This window comes from Meriones unguiculatus, chromosome 15 (assembly GCF_030254825.1).
Source record: "Meriones unguiculatus strain TT.TT164.6M chromosome 15, Bangor_MerUng_6.1, whole genome shotgun sequence".
Classification (NCBI taxonomy): domain Eukaryota; kingdom Metazoa; phylum Chordata; class Mammalia; order Rodentia; family Muridae; genus Meriones; species Meriones unguiculatus.
The window spans coordinates 46736861-46760838 of NC_083362.1; the positions used below are offsets into that span (position 1 = coordinate 46736861).

Genomic DNA, 23978 nt, shown 5'->3' on the forward strand with positions numbered 1-23978 from the left:
GGGAACCAAACCCATGTCTTCTGCCACAGCAGCAACTGTTCTAAACTGCTGAGCCATACCTCCAGCCCCAAATCATTTTTTAAAACTACATTTATTACTTATTTGTTTGAGTGTGTTGAGTAGGTGTGCATGTGTGTGGGCAGTGACATGGCACGTGCGTGTGTGTGTGTGTGTGTGTGTGTGTGTGAGGTCAGAAGACAATTTTCAGGTTACTGCTTCTGTCCTTCCACCCTCAGATCAAACTCAGGCCCTCAGGCAGCAGGAGTGGCAGCTGAGCCATCTCGTTGGCCTGGTTTTTGCCATTTTAAGATGGCGTCTGGCGAATATCTAATACATTTGTAATCAGAAACATATTGTTGGAGGGCACAATTATGAATTTATTACAAAGGGTGTTAGAAGGGAGGAGAAGGGCGGGGTACCGGAAGCAGAGTGCAAGGCCACCATTAGGAACTCTACATAGTCTACCATTCAGACCCTCTCCAAACGCGTGTGTGTGCACGCGAGTGCGTGTGATTACCAGTGGTCGGTGTTGGGTATCTTCCTCCATGGCCCTCCGTTTGCTCTCAGCTGTCTCTTACGGAGCCCAGAGCTCATGTCTGCACTGGCAGTCAGCATGCAGCCTGGGGATCCGGGCTTCCCCTTCCTCTTCCAGCAGCAGAGTTTCAGATGTAGACAAGCACCCGGGCTTTGAGAGGTGCCGGGTACCTGAAATAAAGGCCTCCTTCTTGTGTAGCACAACCTTCATACTGAGCCATCTGCCCAGCCCCAAAGACTACTTTAACACACGTTAAAGTAGGAGGTGAGTGAGGGCTGGAGAGATGGCTCGGTGGTTAAGAACACTGGCTGTTCTTCCAGAGGTCCTGAGTTCAGCACCCACATGGTGGCTCACAACCATCTATACTAGGATCTGATGCCCTCTTCTGGCATACATGCAGGTGTACATGCAGGTAGAGCCCTTATATACGTTAAGTAAATCTCTTTTAAAAAATTATGAGAGTGAAGAGAAAGCCACTCTGGAAGAGTACAATGTGTCCAGTCTTAACTGTGAACTTCTGGAAGGAAGGTCCTAGCAATCGCCTTATATACCATTTTGGTGACCTTGAAGTTGCACCTTGAAGGTTGCCAAGAAATGCCTGTACGCTCTTCTTGATAAGTGAGGTCATAGGCTGACTCTGGAGGTGGTTTTGACGGGATTATAATTGTTTGTTTTCAGATTGGGTCTGTCTGTGCAGCCCTGGCTGTCCTGGAACTCCCTGTGTAGACCAAGCTGGCCTCAAACTCACAGAGAGCATCCTCTCTGTACCTCCCCAGGACTGGGATTAAAGATGTGCACCTCTACGTCTTCGTGGGATTAAAATCTTGCACGGTAAAATCAGAATCCACTTTTCTCTTATTATAAAGCATTTACCTGTGCGTGCATTTGTACATGTGTGCGCATGTGCGTGTGTGTGCCCGTGCGTGGACACATGCGGGAATGCACACACACCGGTAATACCGGCCCACGGGAGGCCGAGGCAGTGTTACCCGCATAGGTCGAGTTACAGCCTGGCCACTGGCATTCCTACCCAGCCACCTGCACAGGCCAGTTAAAGGGACGAGCAACGGTGAGAAGCAGAGAAACGGGATGTATTCGATGTGTCCACGTGGGGAAGAGGAACAAATAAAAGGAGCCTGTGGTCCCCTAAGTTCGTGTTTGGGGGCCCCGAATGGGCTCTAGGTCTAAAGGAGGGCAGAGGGGTACATGGTTAGGCAGTGTGGTGGAGCCATGGCCCCGCCCACCACTGACACATTGTCAGGAGTGTGAAGTCTCTTTCTAGGAGACAAAGCTCTCCCCTGGGCTGTCCTCCTTCCTGCTTTAGCCTTTTCTCTCTCTCAGCATGAGATTCCTGGGGAGAATTCTAATTCATTCGTGTGTGTGTGTGTGTGTGTGTGTGTGTGTGTGTGGTGTGTCTGGAAGTCACGTGAAATCATCACGTGGGCTGCAGGGATCAAATGCTGGACATCGGGCGTGGCTGCAAGGTCCTTTGCAAACTGAGCCATCTTCTGGGCCAAGACGATAATTTCAATGGCCTGGTAAACCAACATCGGATCTTTAGATAGAATATCTCCCTTCCTGCCAAGACAATTATAGCAGGAGGATGGGCTTTGAGGCCACCTTGGTCTACATAATAAGTGCCAGGCCAGTGTGGGTTACGTAGTGAAACTGGCCTGGCAGAAATAAAGATATCTAAAGAGACACGTGTGTCTCTCAGCTGGACTATCAGACTACTAAACAATGGACCCCAAAGAAATGGGACTTTCTCTTGGAGTCTCACGATGGGAGGAGTAAAAGGAGGCACCCCGAGGGAGAAACCCCCAGAAAGAGCTTCCACACAGTTGCAGCTTGTCAGACTCTGGGGCCAGGAGAGCCGTGCAATGGGGTGGGGGCGGGGGCCAGAGCAAGAGTGAAGTCTGTACGTTCAAACCCTGAAAATCTTGTCCTAAGACCAACAGGAGGAAGACTGCTTCCTCCCTGCTCTGGGCCTGCACGTCCTGATGCGCGTGGCCTTGGGACCCCCACCTCTGTCACCCTTGGGGTAGTCACGGAACCTGGTGGCTGGGTTACAGGCTAAACCTCCTCTCTCCAACAAGGACCTGGAATTCCTCTTCATGCAAGCGAAGCAATCCCGCCAATGTCCACTCGCACCCAAACGCCCTACGCGCTCCCAGGGTCTATGCAGCCCTTGTTCCCCCCAAAAACAGAGCTGTTTCACTGAAATCTGGAGAAGGCTATTTCCCCTCCCTCCCACCAACCAAGATCCTGACTCATCCACGCGCCCTCGCTAAACTCCACTCCCCTTTCCCCCCAGTCCAGCCTGGTGTGTGCGATGGTACCTGGACACCCAAGGCAGCACCGGACCACCTTACCTGACAAACCAGAAGCCAGGTCGATGACGGGTCAGCGGTGGGCAGGATGGCAGCTTGACCAGCACTGCCTAGATGTGTGTAGCCTTGACCCTCTAGTTAAACTTCAATTTCACTCCAGGACCCCAGAAAGTGGACTTGGGAGAGCCTTTCTGTCGCTTGGTCCCTCTTCCCAGTGTGGCCACACAGAGTAAACCTCCTTCTTCCTGTTTCTCACTATTGATTTGTCTCTTTCAGTTGGCTTGTTAAGGACAGTTGTCCAAACCCAGCTCAGGGCACAGGCTGTGACCCCAACTTTGGTAACAACAGCAGATCCTGTCTCGCAAAATTAGAAAGAAGGAAAAAGGAAGGAAGGAAAGGTTGCTTTTACTCTTCCATGTCTTCGCCCCGGTCCCTGAGTATCTTGTATGTTGGGCTTACTTGCTTTTGCTCGTGGCCAAACCTCTCAGTTTCCTCCCCTGGTCTTCGAATTTTCACACGTTGAAAGCCAGGGTTACCTCTCCGTCTCCGTCGAGGCACCTGTAGTCACGGGTAGACCTGATGCCCAGCCTCCGGTGTCACTACACTGGGAAGCTTCTACTTTAGCCTGTGAAGCTTCTGGTGACTTGATGTCCTTCAGTGTCCTCGGGCTCAGTGTTTGCCTGCTGATAAAGAGGAATTCAGGAAACCTGTTTCTTGTTTGCCCTTCTTCGCAGACCAGTGAGCCTCTATTCTCAGAGCACCATGGATGGACTTGCGATCCCTTTTCTTTCCTTGTTCATGTGCCCTCCTCCTTTCTTTCTGAAAGGGGAGGAGCATACCAAATAAGTGGTCTGGTGGAGTTTTGTATTTTCTGTCTACTTATTTGTAGATAGAGTCTCACTACATGGCCCTGGCTGCCTTTGAACTCGCTGTGTAGACCAGGTTGGCATCAAACTCGTAGAGATCCACCTGCTTTCATGCACCGCTATGCCCAGCCAAATGAGTGATCTCCAAGCAGCTCACAGACGTTCCTGAGCGCCTCCGGACCCTGACACTGAATGCTGTTCACAGCACAGAGGAGCCAGGTGTTGTGAATGGGTAGGCAACTGCTTCAGCTTCAGCTACTCCCACAGTGCCGCTCCAGAGCCTGTCGACCCAGGGAGCCTGTCGGACCCAGGGAGCCAGCATGTTCTGCAGGGGAGAGCAAGACCATATAGGACTGAGCAGATTAAGTCAGGCCCCACGAGTTCGTCAGGTGTGGACAAATGTAGGGGGGCTCCGTGGAAGAGCTCAGAATATGTAAATATAATGGCTCAGAGAGAAGGGCTGGGGCCAGAGAGAACTAATTAAATTAGCACCCCCCGTCCATGCTTGGTACCCAACATTGCTCTGTGGCTGAAGCCACTGATGGAAATGGATGGAGCCTTTCTATAATGTCTTAGACAATGCTGGTGTTCTGCTCTAGCATCTCCTTAGCTGTGAGCTTCCGGAGTCGCTGGACACTTGCTCAGAACAGATGACAAAGGACTTTTGTAGTGGAAGTTTTGGTTTCTTTGTATGTTATATATGCTTTTGTTTTAACAAGTGTGGGATTTCAGTTGGGTTATCGTTTGTCCACACCTATTAATTGTCATCTGTGGGGCGCGATCTGTGATGGCTGGTAACAGCCTTCCACGTACTGCAGAGAGAGGGGCAAGTTCTAGGACTCTGAGTGTGTAAATATGATGCCAAGAAAGAGACTGTGGGGCTTTCAGTGTGGTGTCAGGTGTTGGCGTGTGGCAGTTTGGAGAGACCAGAGACAGTGAGGCAGTTTGGATCAGACAGATGGAGAGAAAAGCTTCAGGATGCAGCGGCGTGGAGGAGCCTGCTGGCTGCATGTGCAGTTGACAGAGATTGGTGTAGAGCTCTAAAAGAACACCTGACCCTAAACAGCTGGGAGATGTAGCCCACTAACCTTTTATCTCTCCTATTTAAGGTTGGGAAGGGGCTGGGTGGATGGGAGGTAGAGGCCTAAACACCCCAAATAAAGTAGAGTTTTAAAGGAGGCTGCTTACAGATGGCTCTCCACCACAGACTTGGATGGTTCTTCACCAAGGTTGTCCTTGTAACTCCACGTTTGTTGGGGATGTTGGTTCAGGCTGTCCCTTTGTCCACCCACCCTCTGGAAAGGTTTTGGTCTACAGTGACATGCTGCTATCCCCTGAGTAAAGTTTTGCAGATTTGGGAAGCCGTTGGAGAGACAGCCAGGTGCAACGGTGCTTGCACCTACCTACAACCCAGCTGGAGCTTGGTTAACTGGAAGGAAAAAAGAAAAATAAAAAAGGCAACAACAGCAAAAACCCCAAAGGTACCCTCCATGGGTGGAAAAGGACACTGCCAGAGTCAAGCTGTGGAGAAGATTCTGAGATCAGAGAGTAGCCTAGCTGCCCAGAAGAGGCGCAGAGCAACTGAGGCACCTGGGAAGGACACTCTCCAGCCTGTTGAGCTGCCCCAAGGCTGTGCGGTGAGCTCCGGGTTCCCAGCGTTGTGAGCTGCCACCATGCCAGGAGGGACTTAGTGGTGCAGCTGTCTTCGAGCCCTTTCTGCTCGTGTACGGAACCCCAATAATCGGCTCACCGAGATGGCCTTTGTTGGGGTCTGTACTTCGTTCTGTCATGGGCTCCCTGACTGGCAGATGGGTGTATTGTGTCTCCCAGGAAGAGTTCTGTCACCCAACACCAGAGTGAGAAAGTACCCCTAGATACTCACTTTTTTCAACTAGGCCCCCTGCCTCTACTTTTTGCCATTCCCAACATCGCCGTGACATCATAAGTCTATCTATCTGTGTGTGAATCTGCTCCTTAAGTAAGTCTTCATGATCTAAATGTTTCTGGAAAGTCCCATCATATCCCACGAGGAGACTCAACACCATGACCTAGTAGGAGCTCGTCAAGCACTCGCCTGCTGAGTCACACCCTAGCCTCGGACTGATGGATTTAAGGAGTGGAATGATAGTTATCAGGTGCTGGGAAAATGCGTGGTTGCTAATACATGGTCATCAAGTTTTCACTTGGCGAGGTGAATGTGCTCCGCAGATATGGTACACAACACAGGCCCAATAACTGACAGTGTTATAGCGTATACCTAACTGTTCAAGGGGGTAGATTTCATTCAATAATCTTACCATGGCATCATAAGACTGAGCAAGTGGCGAAAGGGGGACTAGAAGGCTTAGCAGTTAAGAAGACTGTGCAAACATGAGGATCTGATCCCAGGACACATGGCACTACCAGGCATCCCACGTAGGAGTATAATCTCAGCTCCACAGGCACCGAGGCTTGCTGGGGCTTGCCTTGTTCGGAAAACCCGAGCACCAGGTTCAGGGAAAGCCCTACCTCAAAGGACTAGACAGAAAATGATGAAAAAAAAAAACACCAGACACCTTCCTCGGCCTCCATGTGCATGCATAGGTGGATACACCTCACCTCATGCACCACGCACAGTAAAAATATTCGCACACAAGAGGGGAGTACTAAGGTGAAGAGAATTCCAATGCACAAAAAGGTCAATGTTGCTTTTCACTTAATAAATGACAAAATACACGTACAGTTGATTCAAACACTTTTTTTTTCTGTTATTGAGGCAATGACAAGCTATGGAAAAAGTAGCTTCTAAGCTCATTTTCTTTCAGATCCTAATTGGATTTATTTATAATTCTAGCATTGGGCAGCAGTCTGGACTAAAAATGGTTCAGAACACCCTGCTATACCACATGGGCTGGTTGTATTTATAGCCACAGCCCAGTTCATTTTGCCGGGTGCACAAAGCATAATGTAGACAGTTTATCTACAGCCTGAGTTAGGGACTGGGGAGATGCCTCGTGGTGGAAAAGCTTGCGCTGCACAGGCCTGCTGATCTGAGTGTTACACCTGGAACCCATGTGAAACAGCAGGTTGGGTGGCCCGAGTCTCTTCCTCTGTACTCCTGTGGTGAGACGGATGCAGAGGCAAGCCAGAAGCTTGTGGCCAGCTAGCCTGGAGTATGCAGAGGGACAGAAGGCATGGAGAGACCCTGCCTCAAAACACAGAGGAGAGAGAGAACCTAACCCTGGAAGTTGTCTTCTGACTTCTAAATGCATGTTATATGCATGTGTGCACGAGCATACACACATTTTTGAGAGTCTAAGGGACCTAGAAAGACAAATTTTGCGTCTCATACCTCTAATTCCTGGCTCAGAGTCTTGGGGTCTGAGTATATAACCTGGAGTTGACTAGAAAAACTAGGAAAGTAAAAAAGGATCTTGGTACGGGGAAGAGCAGTGTATAAATGATTTGTAGGGGGAAACGGAACAAATTGGGGGCTTTACTTATGGGAGGGTGAGGGAGATAAATACAGGTGAAGGAGGGTAAAAGTAAGGGCAAGGATGTCTGAAAAAGTCACAGGGATTCATTTATCCGTCTACCTAAAATTATACGAAGAAGCCTGCATGTGTAAACATACACAGCTTAAATGAAAATTTCCCATCTGGGCTGACAGTGTTCCCTCCACGAACCATAAATTAAATAACAAAACCCCCAACACCAGACATAAGAAACCGCCTTTGAGTTGTCGGTCAGGGTCATCAAGAACCTCCCCAAACATTGTAGGTTATTGTTGTTTCCCTCGGTTGCCTTCCAGAGCTGGGGGGGCGGGGGAGGGGGCAAGTCCTCATTGTGGACGCCATGCCCTAGGAAACAGGACCCAGAGGCCGCTGAGCTGAATCTGACCTGAAAACTCCCTCCCTGAGGACTAGCTTTCAGGCTACTAGAAGGTGCCACGCAAACTTCCAAAGCAGGGAAGCAGCCAACAGTCCTACCCAGGCATAAGGCCTGTGAATTACAACAACAACCAGCGTGACACGGTAACCCTAAAGGAACAGTAGTGACGCACATACCTTGATGATATCCAACAACTCTCTAATTGAGTGTAAGGTCTGCTCAACAAGAGGGAAATCTCCTCTGGCACTGGAAACCTAGCCAGCTACCCTGGGCTAGAGAAGCCAACTACCCTGAGTTCTTGGAGAAAAACCCATAACCATCACTTTACTACATCAGCCCGATTCCTAACTATATTCTAACTATTTATCCTTATATCCATATATGGTGTGGTCCTCACCGCTCATCAAAGACACAGATAAAGACCATTGCAAAAAGCAAAGCAAAGCAAAGCAAAACAAAATAAAAAACCCCACATTTGATCAACATGCAGAGAACGAGAGATCATGTGTTGATCGCGTCCACTGAATCATCTAAAGCACAACTCCTGCATCTAAGGCTCTGGGATCCTTGTGGAAGAGGGAACAGAAAAATTGCAAGACCAGGAAGTTTGCTGTGACATTGTATCTCCTGGAAATGCCAGGGAAGCAACACTCATGAAGTCTTATCAACATGGCTACAGTAACAGTAACCTTGGACAAGAAACTACAGGCAGCGAAGTAGGAGAAATAGTCCTCCCTAGAGAAGAGAGCCCCCTATTGGTTATCCAGTACTAAGTGGTCAGCCCAGAAACCAAAGTCACATACATACAAACAACATTATATGGACTGAGCAGGTTGTATTTATATATTTAGGAAACATATATATTATTATATAGACACATAATATATATACTTAGGGCTATACATGTATAAATTTCAGAATATATACTTAGAAATACACACACACATATATATGCATGCATATATATATATATATATATATATATGTGTGTGTGTGTGTGTGTGTGTGTGTGTATCTTTAGGAATATGTGCACACACAGAAGGAAGTTTGAGCTATGCAATTATCCAACATACACAAAGAAGTTGGAGATATGTTTATACAAAGACAGATGGCTGCAATGAGTTCTAATTTAAAGTCCTAACAGGATCTTGGCCCACAATTCCAGCAAAAGCCCACTGCTCCACCCGAGGCCATGCTGGTATCTAGATCCTCAGCAGCCACGCCAGCTCCCAGAATCTCAGCTGGCAGTGCCAGCTCCTAAACAAGACCCCCAGAGGTCACGCAGGCCAAAACCCCAGCGGAGGCACTTGTTTCGGGGCTTTCTCAGATCCTGCCCGTGGTTTAAATAATGAATCTGAGACTCTATATAGTTCAAAGCTTAGGCTGCTTGCTGGGGCCGCCGTCCCCCAGCTACTGTCTAAACTTATCCTATTTTATCATTACCATCGCCATGTGGCTCTCTCTGCTCTGTGTGTGTTCCCTTCCGTGTCCTCTTCAATTCTCCTGCTTCAGCTTGTGTCTCTCTGAGTCACTGTCTGGCCAGAAATTCTGCTCTCATACTTCCTGCCTCAGATATTGGCAGTTGTATCTTTATTACAACCAATCAGCAGCGTGACAACACCTGACACGTTAGATTGCCAGTAGGCATAGATTGCCAGTAGGCATAGAGGGCCGTCTGACTTTTTGAGCAGGTGCGGAAGGACAAGCATTTATGAATATAAAGCTGGTGATGAGTCACAGAAATGGCACTACCAAGATCCTGCCAGCGCTTAGCTTTCGGCTGGTACAGTGTTGCAACAATAGAAAATACAGAGACACAGCTTCATACAATGTGTAGGAAAGTTGCCACAACAGCTCCCCAGTCTATTTTAGTCCAAGAAATAGCTTTATCTCTAACATCAATAAGATACAATAAGACAATTTATGAGAAGTCTCAGGTAAGAATTACATTCACCTTGTTCAGTCCCTTTGTATTTGGCAACTTTGGAAAAAGTACCGCACAGCCTATTCTGTCTTGTTGAGTCCAAAGTTCCGTACCTAAATCACTTTCATTTTTAAGCTTTTATATAAATCCTCTAACCTTCATAGCTTGCATTTACCAACCTTAAAACATCGCTTAGACCCTGAAAAAATTTCTTAGATCCTAAACAGCTTAAGCTTTTACGTTTTTCAGTCTTTATAAACTTTACACTTCTTTTGTTTTTCTTTCCTGAATCTACTAACAAGGAAAACTGAAAGACTGTAACTATCTAGTCTTTAACTGCATCAGAGACCTGAGAAGGATAAATTTTAACTGAGGAAACAGGAAGTGCGGAGCAAGCAGCTGCCAAATCTAAGGAAATGACAGAGACTTACTGGCTACCTGGACAGTCAGTCAAGGTTCCTGTGTGTCTGTTCAGCATCCATCTTTCCCCAGCAGGCCCAGAAGGTCTGACAGACTTTTCTGTGAGGCAGAGATTTTGAGGGATGATCGTAACTTGTCTGGGCAAAGTAGGGCATTCGCCTTCCCAGTGACATGCTTGTCCACAGTTTGGACAGCACGCTGTCAGCAGTTGAGGTAAGGGCTTTTTTTTTGCCCAGTGGCCGGCTTTGCCGCAACGGAAGCAAGCCCCATGTGGAGGCTTTTAGGTGCCCATCGTCTTCTTTGGAGTAGAATGGGGGTGCTGCCAGGAGCTGATGTGTCTCTCTGTCAGAAAAGCTTTTTATTATTAAAACATCTTAACTACCATCTTATGTGGGTCTCAAAAGTGCTTGAGGACCACCTATCTAATGTATACCTAAGAACACAAACGTTGCTTATTGCTAGTTAGTTACTTTTTGCTCAACTTTGAAAGCATATCTAGGAGGCCAAATAAAGCTTATTTCTGCAATTGACTAAAGTAGTACTTAACATGATTTTTTTTTTTATGGTGAAAAGTGTGTATTTAGAATTAGCCAGCTGGACTCAGTTTAGATGATCCCAATCTTGTTGGCAGCATTCAGAGCATCATAATCAGGAGCCAACTGAACATACGCCTTCTTCTCTCCACCAGGCCTTACAGGATACTGACTTTGGCTGCATCAATGTCGCAGAGTTTCCTCACGGCTGGTTTGATCTGGTGCTTGTTGGCTTCGACATCCACAGTGAACACAGTGTGTTGTTGTCCACTATTTTCTCCATGGCTGACTCGGTGGTCAGGGGGAATTTGATGATAATAGCCATGCTCGTTTCTCCTGGGTGCACTCTTTCGAGGGTATTTGGGCTGCCTCCGGAGCCACAGGGTCTTGGGCCACCACAAGGTGGGTGATGTGCGGATCTTCTTTTTGTGGCTGTGGACACCTTTCGGCACTGACTTCTTGGTTTTCAGGGCCTTCACTTTGGCTTCGGCTTTGGGAGGGGCAGAAGCTTCCTTCTTCACTTTTGGTGCCATCTTGGTGAAAAGAAGTATGAGTCTTTATAGGTGACTATGAACTTGCCTTTCTTAACTATCCTAAACAGTTCACAATAGTAGCTTCCATAGGGCTAGAACATTACATTACATTTTAAATGAGTTGTACATGCACATAAACAAGAGCTGAAACACATACAGTTTGTAGTAACAAACATGACTTAAACTTATATTTCTATCAATATACAAAAACCCATACCAATTTAAAATATTTGAGACTTATTGCTTTCTGGTCTAAAAGGAAATACAATAACCCACCTTTTCTTTTTCCTATCAAGGAGACACAGTAACCCATTCTTTTTGTCATTTCATTCCTTTCCCCTTTTTCCCTCTTCCCCCCTTACACTAGATAGGAGAGAAAGGAGAGAGGAGAGAGAGATATAAAAAGATCCCCGACTCTAACCTCCTTTCCTTTGTTTCCTCCCTGACCATGACCAACAACAACTTGTAACCAACCCCATAAATGACAACAATCTTCCACACACCCACCCCTGAACTACCACAACCCACCCACCCCTCTTCTCAGGAGTAAGGGCGTCATGTTCTTTAGATTGTTTCCTGCTGTCTGGGGGAGATAGCATCTCCTGGGGACCCTAATAAAATTGGAATATTGGGAGAGCTGGATGTTTCACTTCCTGTCCAGGCTCTGTGGGATCATCTGGGGCTAGGAATGTTTAGGGCTTCACTGAGGTTTTGGCTGAAGCAGTCTGTGACAATGGGCCATTTGAGGATAGTCACTTTGAAGCCGTCCTGCGTGTAATTTTTGAAGAAACAGCAGGTGAAGCAGTCTGTGATAATGGGTTAGATAACAGCCCCATAATAATTATTGGGCTAAACAGTAATAGATCTTACTTTTAAAATAACCACTACAAGGATGTGTAGAAGGACAAGCATTTACAAACATAAAGCTGGTGATGGGGCATAGAAAGTACAATACCAAGATCCTGCTAGCACTTAGCCTTCTGCTGGTACAGTATCCAATGACAGAAAATACAGAAACACCCCTTCACACAACGTGAAGGAAAGTCACCCTAACAGACACCCTACAGGACCTCAGGACTCACCAGTCACCAGAACCACAGGCCACTAAGGTGAGAAAAACAGAAAGGAAAGAGAAAACAAGGGAAAATGCCCACTAAACAAGGATAAACTCAGAAGTCAGCACCTAAGTCTATAATTACCCCAAACCAAGATCCCTAGAGGCTAATATAAGAACGCAGTCAACAGCATCCAGGGGAATATGGCATCACCAGAGCCCAGCTCACCTACTACTGTAAGCCCTGGATGTTCCAATGCAGCTGAAGCACAAGAAAATGACCTTTAAACCAATTTTATGAAAATTATAGAGGCCCTTAAAAGAGGAAATTAATAAATCCCTTAAAGAAATACAGAAAAATACAACCAAACAGGTGAAGGAAAAGATTATAACTGTTCAAGATCTAAAAATAAAAGTTAGAAATAGTAAAGAAAACATGAACTGAGGAGCTATAGAGTTTAAGCAGGCTACAACATTCCCCCATTTGAGTTTTGCCCTAGAGTCAAATTGTTGACTCTAAATCATCTCTTGTACTTAGGGATTTTTGTGAAATGGCTTGTAAAGAGACAAGGGAAGAGACCTGTATATATAAACCAAGCGTCTCTAGGGACTGTTAAAGGGTTAGTCTTTTTTATCCCAAGGGTAACAGACAGTTTTACCTGGGACCTAAAACAAGTTCTCAGCATAACTGTAGCTCCTCTGTTAATACCTGCTGTAGCCTTTGGCAGATCAGAAGCCATTTTGCCTCCAAGTCTCCATTTTGATCATAAAGTGAAATTAAGTTCAGTGCTCAGGCCTACATACCTGAGACCAGGATACAATTCAATAGTTCAATACTTGCTGCTTAGAAAAACAAAGAAAATAGATGATAAATGCAAGTTCTGCTTGAGCTAAAGATTGCAACATCCTGCTATGTTCCTTATTCCCAGAATCCTAAATCCCAGCCAATCAGCTTAAAGTGTTTTGTCTAGCTACCTAGCTGCAACACAATACACTTGGAACAAAATCAATTATGTTTAGCTAGTCAAAATGATGTAATTACCGTCCTCCTACCCCCTCCCAACTCCTACATCTGGTTACCTGGTTATGTTTTTTTTATAATAATAATAATAATAATAAAAAGAAACAACAAAACCCCCCTTAGAAACAGACCGGCATCATAGTCTGGCTCCCTAGCCCAGAGTATGGCCCTGACTGATGTGGGTTTTGTTCAGCATTCAATAAATGTCCATCAGCCTGAGTCTGGTGTCTGAGTGGTCAGTGTGCAGCTATTCCTGAACCCATAACATGGCTAACAGAATGGATGAGAACACAGGATCCATCATTCTGCTGCATATAAGAAACACACCTCAGCATCAAAAATAGACATTACATCATAGTAAAGGGCTGGAGAAAGATTTTCCAAGCAAATGGATCCAAGAAGCAAGCTGTTATATTCATTCTAATATCTAACAAAATAGACTTCAAACCAAAATTAAACAATGGGGAAGGATACTTTATACCCATCAAAGGAAAAATCCACCAAGGTGATATCTCAATTCTGAACATCTATGCTTCAAATGCACGGGCACACACATTTGTAAAAAAAAAAAAAATCACTAGTAAAGCTTAAGTCATACATTAAACCCTACACATATTAGTGGAAAACTTCAATACCCCACTCTCACCAATAAACAGATCATCCAGACAAGGTTAAACAAAGAAATAATGGAGTTTCCAGACGCTATGAGCCAAATGGACCTAACATTTCACCCAAACACAAAAGAATATGCCTTCTCTCAGAACCTCATGGAATTTTCCAAAACTGACTACATGCTCAGTCAAGAAATATAAGAAAATTGAAGTAATCCCCTGTATCCTATCAGACCATCATGGATTTCAACAACAGAAAGCCTATAAACTCGTGGAAACTGAACAACTCTCTACTGAATGACTACAGGGTCAAGAGAGAAATAAAGAAATTAAAGACTCCCTAGAAGTCAATGAAAATGAATGCACAACATACCCGAACTAATGGGCACAATCAAAGTGGTGTGCTGTGGATGATCTGGAGCTACTATGTATTCAAGTGTTAATTGCTCGACCCCTGAGATCTTTACTGTTTTATGAGCATATTCTCACATACACCAAGGATGCTGTGTAACCTTGCCTCCCAAATTATCCCTGATTGGCTAATACAATTGCCCAATCCCGGGATGGGTAGAAGGGAGGTAGACAGAACTAAGATTCTTGGGCTTGGAGGGTGGCAAAAGGCTCATGGGAGAGAGAGAGAGATGCAGGAGGAAGGAGAAAGGAGGTCACTGTGGGTTATCATGAACACGAAGCGCATGGCCAGGAGGAGCTTGCTCTGAGGACTGGAATGATAGAGAGAAGCAGCCCAAATGGAGCACATGCAAGTATTTATGGGAATTTTGGTTGGGCTGCGTGGCTGAGTAGCTTAGGGGGTTAGGATCTGCCCAGACCCAGTGTTTAAGGCATATTTAAAATGTGAGATGTTTGTGTCTTTTATATCAATAACAGCAGGTTAAATAATAACCACTGCATTAATAATCATATGGATCAATATTAAATAGTAATAATATTTCAACAGTGGTGTTAAGAGGAACATTCAGAGCACTAAGTGACCTTATAAAGAAATTGGAGAGATCTTATACTAGTAACTTAACAGCACACCTGCAAGCCCTAGAACAAAAAGAAGCAAACATAGACAAGCAGAGTAGATGGGAGGAAATAACCAAACTGAGGGCTGAAATCAATAAGAGAAACAAAGACAGCAACACAAAGAATCAACGAAACCAAGAGTTGGTTCTTTGAGAAAATCAACAAGAGCCAGGCACAATGGTGCACACCGGTAATCCCAGCACTCAGGGAGGTGGAAGCAGGTGGATCTCCATGAATTCGAGGCCAACCTGATCGATCAACAGAGTCCAAGACAGCCAAGATTACACAAAGAAACACTGTCTTGAAAAAACAAACAAACAAACAAACAAACAAACAAAAGAGAAAATCAACAAATCAACAAAACAGACAAACCCTTATTCACACTAACTAAAAGGCAGAGAGAGAATACTAACAAAATCAGAAACAAAAAAAGGATGTAACAACAGACACAGGAAATACAAAGAATCATTAGTTTGTACCTCAAAAACCTGTACTCCATAAAATTGGAAAATCTAAAAGAAATAAACAATTTTTTCTTGATAGATATCACTTACCAAAGTTAAATCAAGCTCAGATAAACAATTTGAATAGACCTATAACCTCTAACGAAATAGAAGTAGCTTTTAAAAGCCTCCTTTCTGTGGAGAGCCAAGAGAATGCAATCGCCATTACAAGATGGCGCCGACATCCGGCCTCGGCCCTAGTAAACAAGTAATAGAGCGCATGTGCAAGTTGCGAAAGCGCGCCAAGTCACTGCCCAGCCCGGGGCGTCATATGGGGCAATGAGCAAGCAGCCAATCAGCGGAGTACACGCCGCCCTAGGGTGTATTTAAGCAGCACCATTTTGGGGCTCGGGGTCTTCCTCTTTTCATTGTAATAAAGCTTGCTGCAGAAGGATCCTGTTGTCCGTGTGCGTTCTTGCTGGCGAGACGATCATGCGGCTCGCAACACCTAACCAAAAAATAAAATAAAATAAAATAAAATAAAAAAAGTCCACGGCCAGAGGCTTTTAGTGCAGAATTCTGCAAGACTTTTGAAGAAGAACTAATGTCAAATTTTCACAAAACAGACAGAGAAGGAGTAATATTGCCAAATTCATTTTATGAGGCCAGAGCCACCTTGATACCCAACCAAATAGACCCAACAAAGAAAGAGAATTAAAAACGAATTTCCTTCAAGAAACATGGATGCAAAAATACTCAATAAAGTACTTGCAAACTGAATTTAAAAAAAAAAAAACACATCTAAAAGATTATCCACCATTATCAAGTAAGCTTCATCCCAGAGATGAAGGGATGCTTCAACATATGAAAATCTGTTCATGTAATCTACCATATAAACAAATTGAAGGAACAAAACCACATGATCATTTCATAATATGTTGAAAAAGCCTGTGAAAAAATACAACTTCCCTTCATGATAAAAGTCATGGATACAAGGGTCACACCTAAATATAATAAAGGCAATATACAGCAAGCTGACAGTCAACATCAAGTTAAATGAAGAGAAACTCAAAGCAATTCCACTAAAATCAGGAATAAGACAAGGCTGCCCAATCTCTTCATATCTATTCAATACAGGACTTTAAGTTCTAGCTAGATCAATAAGACAACTAAAGAGATCAAGGGGATACAAATTGGAAAGAAAAAAGTCAAAGTATTTGCAGATATAGTATACTTAAGCAACCCAAAAAAATTCTAACAGAGCATTTCTACAGCTGATTAGACACCTTCAGCAAAATGGCTGGATACAATCAGTAGCCTTTCTATATACAAATGACAAATAGGCTGAGAAAGAAATTAGGGAAAACACATCCTTCACAATAGCCACTAATACTATAAAATATCTTCGGGTAACTCTAACCAAGCAAGTGAAAGACTTGTGTGACAGAAATTTCAAGTCTTTTAAAAAAATTTTAAGAAGATATCAGGAGGTGGAAAGATCTCTTATGCTCATGGATCAGTAGAATTAACATAGTAAAAATATCTACCTTACCCAAAGCAATTTTCAGATTCAAGACAATCCCCATCAAAATCCCAACACAATTCTTTACAGACCTTGAAGGATTAATATTCAACTTCATATGGAAAAACAACAACGACAACAAAACCCAGGATGACTAAAACAATACTGTACAATAAAAGAACTTCTGGAGGTATCACCATCCCTGATCTCAAGCTGCACTACAAAGCTGTAATAATAAAAACTGCATGGTCATGGCATAAAAGAGACTGGTTGATCAATGGAACCAAAATGAAGAAGACACAGGTGTAAAACCACACATCTATGGACATCTGACTTTTGAGAAAGAAACCAGAAATATAAGATGGAAAAAAAAAAAAAAAAGAAAAAAGATCATCCTGAGTGAGGTATCCCAGAAGCAGAAGGACACACATGGTATATACTCACTTATAAGTGGAAACTAGACATATAATATAGGCTAAACATGCTAAAATCTGTACACCTAAAGAAACTAAGCAAGAAAGAGGACCCTAAGTAAGATGCTCAATCCTCATTCAGAAAGGCAACTGGGATGGATGTCAGAAGAGGGTGAAAACAGGGAACAGGACAGAAGCCTATCACTGAGGGCCTCTGAAAGACTCTACCCAGCAGGGTATTGAAGCAGATGCTGAGACTCAGAGCCAAACTTTGGGCAGAGTGCAGGGAATCTTATGAAAGGAAGGGGAGATAGAAAGACCTGGATGGGACTGGAGCTCCCCAGGAGAGCAAGAGAACCAAAAAAAATCTGGGCACAGGGGTCTTTTCTGAGACTGATACTCCAACCAGCGACATTCATGGCGATAACCCAGAACCCCTGCTCAGATGTAGTCCATGGCAGCTCAGTCTTCAAGGGGGTTTCCTAGTAAGGGGAATAGGGGCTGTCTCTGACATGAACTCAGTAGCTAGCTCTTTGATCACCTCCCACTGAGGCTGGGGGCAGCCTTACCAGGACACAAAGGAAGACAATGCAGACAGTTCTCATGAGAGCTGATAGACTAGGGTCAGATGGAAGGGGTGAAGGACTTCCCCTATCAGTGGACTGGGGAAGGGGCATGGGAGGAGAAGAGGGAGAGAGAGCGGGATTGGAAGGGAATGAGGGAGGGGTTACAGCTGGGATACAAAGTGAAGAAATTGTAATAAATAGAAAAATTTTAAAAAGCATCTTCAAAAAATGGTGCTAGTCTATGTGGATGTCTGCATGTAGAAGAATGCAAGTAGATGTATATCTATTACCCTGCACGAAACTCAAGTCCAGTGGATCAAAGACCTCAACATAAAACCAGACACACCGACCTGACAGAAGAGGAAAGTAGGAATACCTGAATGTATTGGCACAGAAGACAACTTCCTGAATAGAACGCCAACAGCTCAGGCTCTAAGACTGACAGTTAACAAATGGCACCTCATGAAACTGAAACTATTCTCTAATGCAAAGGACACTATCAATAGGACAAAACTGCAACCTACAAAACGGCCAAAGAGTTCCCCAACTTTACATCTGACAGAGGGCTAATTTCCAAAATAGATAAATAACTTGAGAAACTAAACATCCACAAACCAAATAATCCAATTAAAAATGGGGTGCAAATCTAAACAGAGAATTCTCGTTGGAAGAATCTCAAATAGCCAAGAAGCCCAAGACATGTTCAACATTCTTAGCCATCAGAGAAATGAAAGTCAAAATGACTCTGAGATTCCATCTTACACCTGTCAGAATAGCTAAGATAAAACACACACACACACACACACACACACACACACACACACCTGACAACACACGCTGGCAATGATGTGCAGCAGGGGGAACCTTCCTCCATTGCTGGTGGAAGTGTAAAGTTGTACAACCACTTTGGTTGAAATCAATATGGCAGTTTTTCAGAAAATTGGGAATCAATCTACCTCAAGACCCAGCTATACCACTCCTGGTCATATACCCAAAAGACGCTCCGTCCTGTCACAAGGACACTTGCTCAACTATGTTCGTAGCAGCTTTATTCATAATAGCCGAAAAAGGAAACAACCTAGATGTCCTTTAACGGAAGAATGGATAAAGAGTCTGTGGTATACTTATATGACATAGATTTACTCAACTGTTAAAACAAGCAACATTAAAAAATTTTGCAGGCTAGTGGACGGAACTAGAAAAAAAAAATCACTGAGTGGGGTAACCCAGACCGAGAAAGGCAAATATAGTATGGACTCACCTATCAGTGGACTTTAGCTGTAAAGTAAAAGATCATGCTACAATCCACAGACCCATAAGTAGCAAGGATATATGAATCTCCCTGGAAAGGGGATATTGAATAGCTATAATGGGGGACTGGGGATGGGTGGGGATGGGAACAAGAGAAATCAGGTTGGGGAAGAATAAAGGGAGAGATTAGTGACACGGGTCTCAACCTGGACCGGTCATTGGTTGGCCATTCCCACAGGTTCTGTGTCACCTTTATATTGCAGCACATCTTGTAGGCAGAACAAATTGTAGGTCGAAGGTTTTGTGGCTGGGTTGGTGTCCCAGTCCTTTCCCTGGAAGTCTCACCTTGTTACAGGAGATGCCCAGTTTAGCTCTATATCCCATTGCTAGGAGTCTTAGCTGCGGTCACCCTCTAGATTCCTGGAAGTTTCCACTGCATTAGGTTCCTAGTTCATCCTTGAGATGCACCCCCCCCAATTCCAGTTGTCTCTCCCTCCATCCTTCCCCAACCTGATCCCTCCTGTTCCCATCCCTACCCATGCCTGACACTGCCTGGATAGCCAGGAACCGGAGGCCGGATAGCCAGAGACCTAGGATAGAACCAAACATAACCAGAGAAAAAAAAAAGGTGAACGAAATGATTCCTAACTATATTCTGCTGGACTAGACAGGAGCCTAGCGTACTCATCATCTGAGAGGCCTCATCCAGCAGCTGATGGAAAAAGATGCAGAAACCCACAGCCAAACAGTAAGAAGAGGGGGAGGAAGGGCTTGTAGGAGTCAGAACGGTCAAGGACACCACAAGAAAACCCACAGACTCAACCAACCTTGGCTTATAAGGGATCCCAGCAACGGAACCGACAATCAGGGAGCATGGGTCTGACCTAGGCCCTCTCTGTATATGTCGTGGTTGAGTAGCTTGGTACTCCTAACAGAGGGAGCTGGGGCTGTCTTTGATTCTTTTGCCTGCTTTTGGGACCCTCTTTCCTCCTACCAGGTCCAGCCTTAATATGAAGGGCGGTGCCTAGTCTTAATGTAACTTGATAGGCCATGTTTGGTTGATATCCATGGGAGGCCTGCTCTTTTCTGAAGAGGAGGGGAGAAAGAGTGGACGGGGAGGAGAGGAGAAAGTGCAGTCAGGATGTAATATACGAGAGAATCATCATCATCATCATCATCATCATCATCATCATCATCATCATCATCCCTAACAGTGCAAATAACCACTTGCAAAGAAGCGAGAGGATGTTAGAGTGTCTGGAGATTTCTTACTAACATAAGAATATGCAGATTACAATGACAGGTGGAAGTGAACAAGGCGTGCCTTTAATAAGAGAAACCATAACCCAGACAACGTCCGTAGTGCCGAGGGTGTGACCTCATCAGTTATGCAGGGGTTAAGCAGCCCCGGTGGGCACAGTCTGAATGGAATGGAAACGTTCTTGTAGGGTGGGGTACAGTGCCTGCTGCCCCTCCCAGTTCATATCCCACCCCCTTCCCCCTATGTACCCCGAACTTGCACAGGAGCAAGGTGACATCTCGGAAGGTGTTTAGTGAGCTTGGCGCCTCAGAAGTCTGTAGGTGAGACCAGGGCGAGAGCGGATGATCTGACACTCCGTCCCCCCAGGCATGGCTCTTGGGTTCCAAGGTTCTCAAGCCCCATCAATTGGGGGCAAATTCCCCTGTTGACTGTGGCGTTGGCAAGGACGGCCTCTTCTATCCGTCTGCCACAAAGATGAACTCTAGTTCTGGCTCAGTCCTTCTTGTGGCCCAAGTTTCTCTTCAGCATGTTGGATTCTATTCCATGGGGATGACGGAGGCCGAGCAGCGTGGCCACCTTAAGGACAATGTTGGATTAGAAACCTCAAGTTGGTGGTGATCTTTGAAGTCCTCGTAGCAAAAGCACCGATGCTCTGCACCTGAGGGGTAGGTGAAGGAGGGGCTCACTGTCCCCCAGGAATGATGTTTAATAGCTCTCTCATCTGTGAGAGTCTCCCAAATGGGACCAAAAGGGATGTAGGGGTTTTGATAGCTTCCCTGCAGAGTGAGGCTGTGCGTTAGAGGAAGGGTCGGTGTGCTGGTTTGAGTAGGAACGGCCCCCAGAGACGCGCGTGTGTGAATGCCTGGCCCATAGGGAGTGGCACCATTAGGAGCTGGGGCTTTGCTGGAGGAATCATGCCACTGTGGAGGCGGGCTTTGAGGTCTCATATGCGCTCAAGCAAAGCCCAGTGACGCAGTCTCCCTCTGCTGCTTTCAGATCAAGAAGTAGAACCCTGAGCATCATGTCTGTAGAACATCAGCACCATGCCTGCCTGCACTGTCTTGCTTCCCACTGTGACAATAATGGACCAAACCTCTGAAACTGTGAGACAGAACCAACTAAATGTCTTTATAAGAGTTCTGGCGCTCACAGCATCTCTTCACAGCAATTGCAACCCACACAGAACAGATGATTTATGGACACTGAGACCCGGGCCACTTGTGCTGTCCATGGTGGTATTTTGTTCTCTCACCAGTCGTTTGTCCGTGTTCTTTAATTGCTCACTAACGGCAAATAACCACACCTGCTGTTGCGGGTTGGGGTAGACTCACTGTGACGTGCCTGTCACACGCTTTATGACTGGCCCAGATTTTCACACCTGAGGAAGCCCCCAGATTGTGATCCGGATTGTGCTGCCAACGGCCTGGCCTGGCCTGGCCTTATCAGGAGATTTCCCTGGCTTTGGTGTTGTGGTTTGAGTCCCAGTGGGGAAGGTTGTGTAAGTGAGGTCCTGGGAGCAGCCTTGAGTTCCAGTCTAACCATCTGGTCTACTCTTTGTCTTTTCCATCCCCTCCACTTCCTTCCAGACAAGTTTTTATTCTGTAGCCCTGTTCACACTGATGCATCATATCACCCCAAGCCCTAAGTGCTGGGAAAGGGAGCTAGCATGTGGCAGCAGTGGGGTGTTAGTCCCTGTGTCTGTTTGGTGTTCTGGGCTCCGTAATCCTGGCTCACTGCTGCAGAAGCACCAGTGGCTGTGACTTCCCAGCCTATGGCCAGGAGCCGAGCCTGCTCCTTTGTGCGCACTTCCTAACACTTCAGCGGCAGGCCAGTGTGGCCCTACCAGAACAGCGCTAGAATTCGGCACACACCTGCAACCCCAGCAGAGGCAGAGACAGGTGGATCTCTGTGAGTTCAAGGCCAGCCTGGTCTACACAGAGAAACCCAACCAACAAACAAAAAAAAACCAGCGCTATAAAATATGATCTTCGGGAAGGGACTCAGTACTGAGTTTAGGCCCTGACACACAAGTAAATTTCTCTTTCAGCATCTAACTCGAAAATCTACAGCGTGAATCGTTTCTACAGGCAATGAAGGCTCTCTTGCCGGTAGTTTGGTTTCCAGTGTGGAATCACCTCTCTCCTCCCTCTACCTCTGTCTCTTCTCTGTGTGTGTGTGTGTGTGTGTGCGTTTTCTTTCATTGTCTCCTGTATCCCTGGCTGGCCTGGAACTTGTCATTTCTAACCTTCCTGCCCGGCCTCCCTGAGTGCTGAGATTGAAAGCAGGTTTGCCCATCCGGTTTACACGGTGTAGGGGTTCTTCATGGGGCAGGGGAATGAGGAAGTGTCTTCAAGAATTGGTGGGAGCTCCTAAGGCAGCCTGTGGCTTCCTGGGCTGCTGGCACCAGGGTACCACCTAATGATTAACTCATGGCCTCTGCATGAGTCATTTCTGTTCCCCGGGGAAAGTTTTCACCTAGTCCTTTCCACTGCGGCTCCCTCGCTGCAGGAAGGAGGCCATCCTCCTGCGGAGGGCACCGCACAGGCTCTCCTTCCCTGGCTTTGGGCGATCAAGTTCTCAAGTCCCGCTCTTTGGAGGCGCTAGTAAACCTAGGCCCGGCCGCGTGCGAACAGGAAGTGGCGGGCCGAGGGGTGGAGGCTCCGAGAGCAAAAGCTGGCGGCAGGGAGTGTGGGCGCCACCCGCTGCCGCGAGCCGGGACCGTGGAGCAGGGACCCGCGGAGCAGGGACCTGCGGAGCTGGGACCCCCCTCACAGGTGAGTGCTGCACAGCGGTCTCGCCCCGCTCCCACCGGCTCGTCCTGGTGGCGCGTGGCGCTCCCCGAAACGCAGCCGCCTGGGCGCCGCAGGACCCTCCGCGCCCCCTCTTCCGTCGCCTCTCCAGAAAACTCTATTCAGCTTCCGAGGCTTAACTTTGTTGGTAGTTGGGCTCCGGGGCCCGGAGCGGAGGGAGTCGTCCGCTGACGTCACTGTGCCAGGTCCTCCGGGTTCTTGGGCGCCTTCTCCCAACTCTTCACCGACACCCCCCAACCCCGATCCCAATGCTCTCCCCCACCCCTCTCGCTCCCATCCCCCTCTCCACTCCTCTCTCCCTCTTCTCTTGCACCCCACTCCCCCCAAGATCTCCCGCAGCTCAGGTGTTTCCTGCTGCCGCTGGGCACCATCTCTGATCTGAGGCCAGGAATTTCTCTGTGTGTGTTAAGCAGTTACAACAGTGACTGGCGTTGAGTATCAGTAAATAATTATCACATAGTCATAGTTCTATTTCTTACTTTTTTTTTTTTAGGGAACCCTCTAAATCCCTCCTGCTCGGCTAGGTCTGCTTCTTTCTTTGAAGAGTGATTTATTTCTATTTTTTTTTTTTTTTAATTTTGCGTCTATGAGTGTTTTGTCCGCCGTGTATGTATGTGCACCTGGTGTTCAGGGGTCACAGATCCCTCCAGCTGGGGGTAAAGACAGTTTGAGCCACTCTGTGGGTGCTAGGAACTGAATCCAGGCACTCCGAGAGAGTAGTGAGTGCTCTTGGACAGCTGAGCCATCTCTCCAGCCCAACAAGTCTTTTTTTTTTTTTTTTTTTTAATAAACATGGTAGTATTACGTTAGGTGGACCAGCACTTTTGTTTCTTACAAATCCTATTTAAGATACAAGAACTCATATGTGGACACAGAAGGGCTGCTGGTCCCGGCTGTGTGTCTTCTGTGTCTCTTCACCCATCCGGGAGAGGGTGACCCCATAGCCCCAGGTCATTCAGCTGTTATGCTACAGTAAGATGGTCAGA

General features: G+C 46.1%; 3 protein-coding genes across 3 annotated transcripts in view; 2 read left to right on the forward strand and 1 right to left on the reverse strand.

Annotated features, from left to right (window-relative positions):
• The window catches only part of Cflar (CASP8 and FADD like apoptosis regulator), a 64912-nt gene extending 51607 nt beyond the window's left edge, over positions 1-13305 (forward strand). The window contains exons 12-13 of the transcript XR_002476963.2: positions 1214-1366; positions 10634-13305. The gene's annotated coding sequence lies outside the window, so the exon portion shown is untranslated. The remainder of the gene's footprint in view (positions 1-1213; positions 1367-10633) is intronic.
• LOC110557648 (large ribosomal subunit protein uL23-like) lies at positions 10637-11011 on the reverse strand. The gene has a single exon (XM_060367836.1). The coding sequence runs from the start codon at positions 11009-11011 to the stop codon at positions 10637-10639; it is 375 nt and encodes a 124-aa protein (XP_060223819.1).
• Positions 13306-22653: 9348 nt separating the features above from the next.
• The window catches only part of Casp8 (caspase 8), a 30404-nt gene continuing 29079 nt past the window's right edge, over positions 22654-23978 (forward strand). The window contains exon 1 of the mRNA XM_021652176.2: positions 22654-22956. The gene's annotated coding sequence lies outside the window, so the exon portion shown is untranslated. The remainder of the gene's footprint in view (positions 22957-23978) is intronic.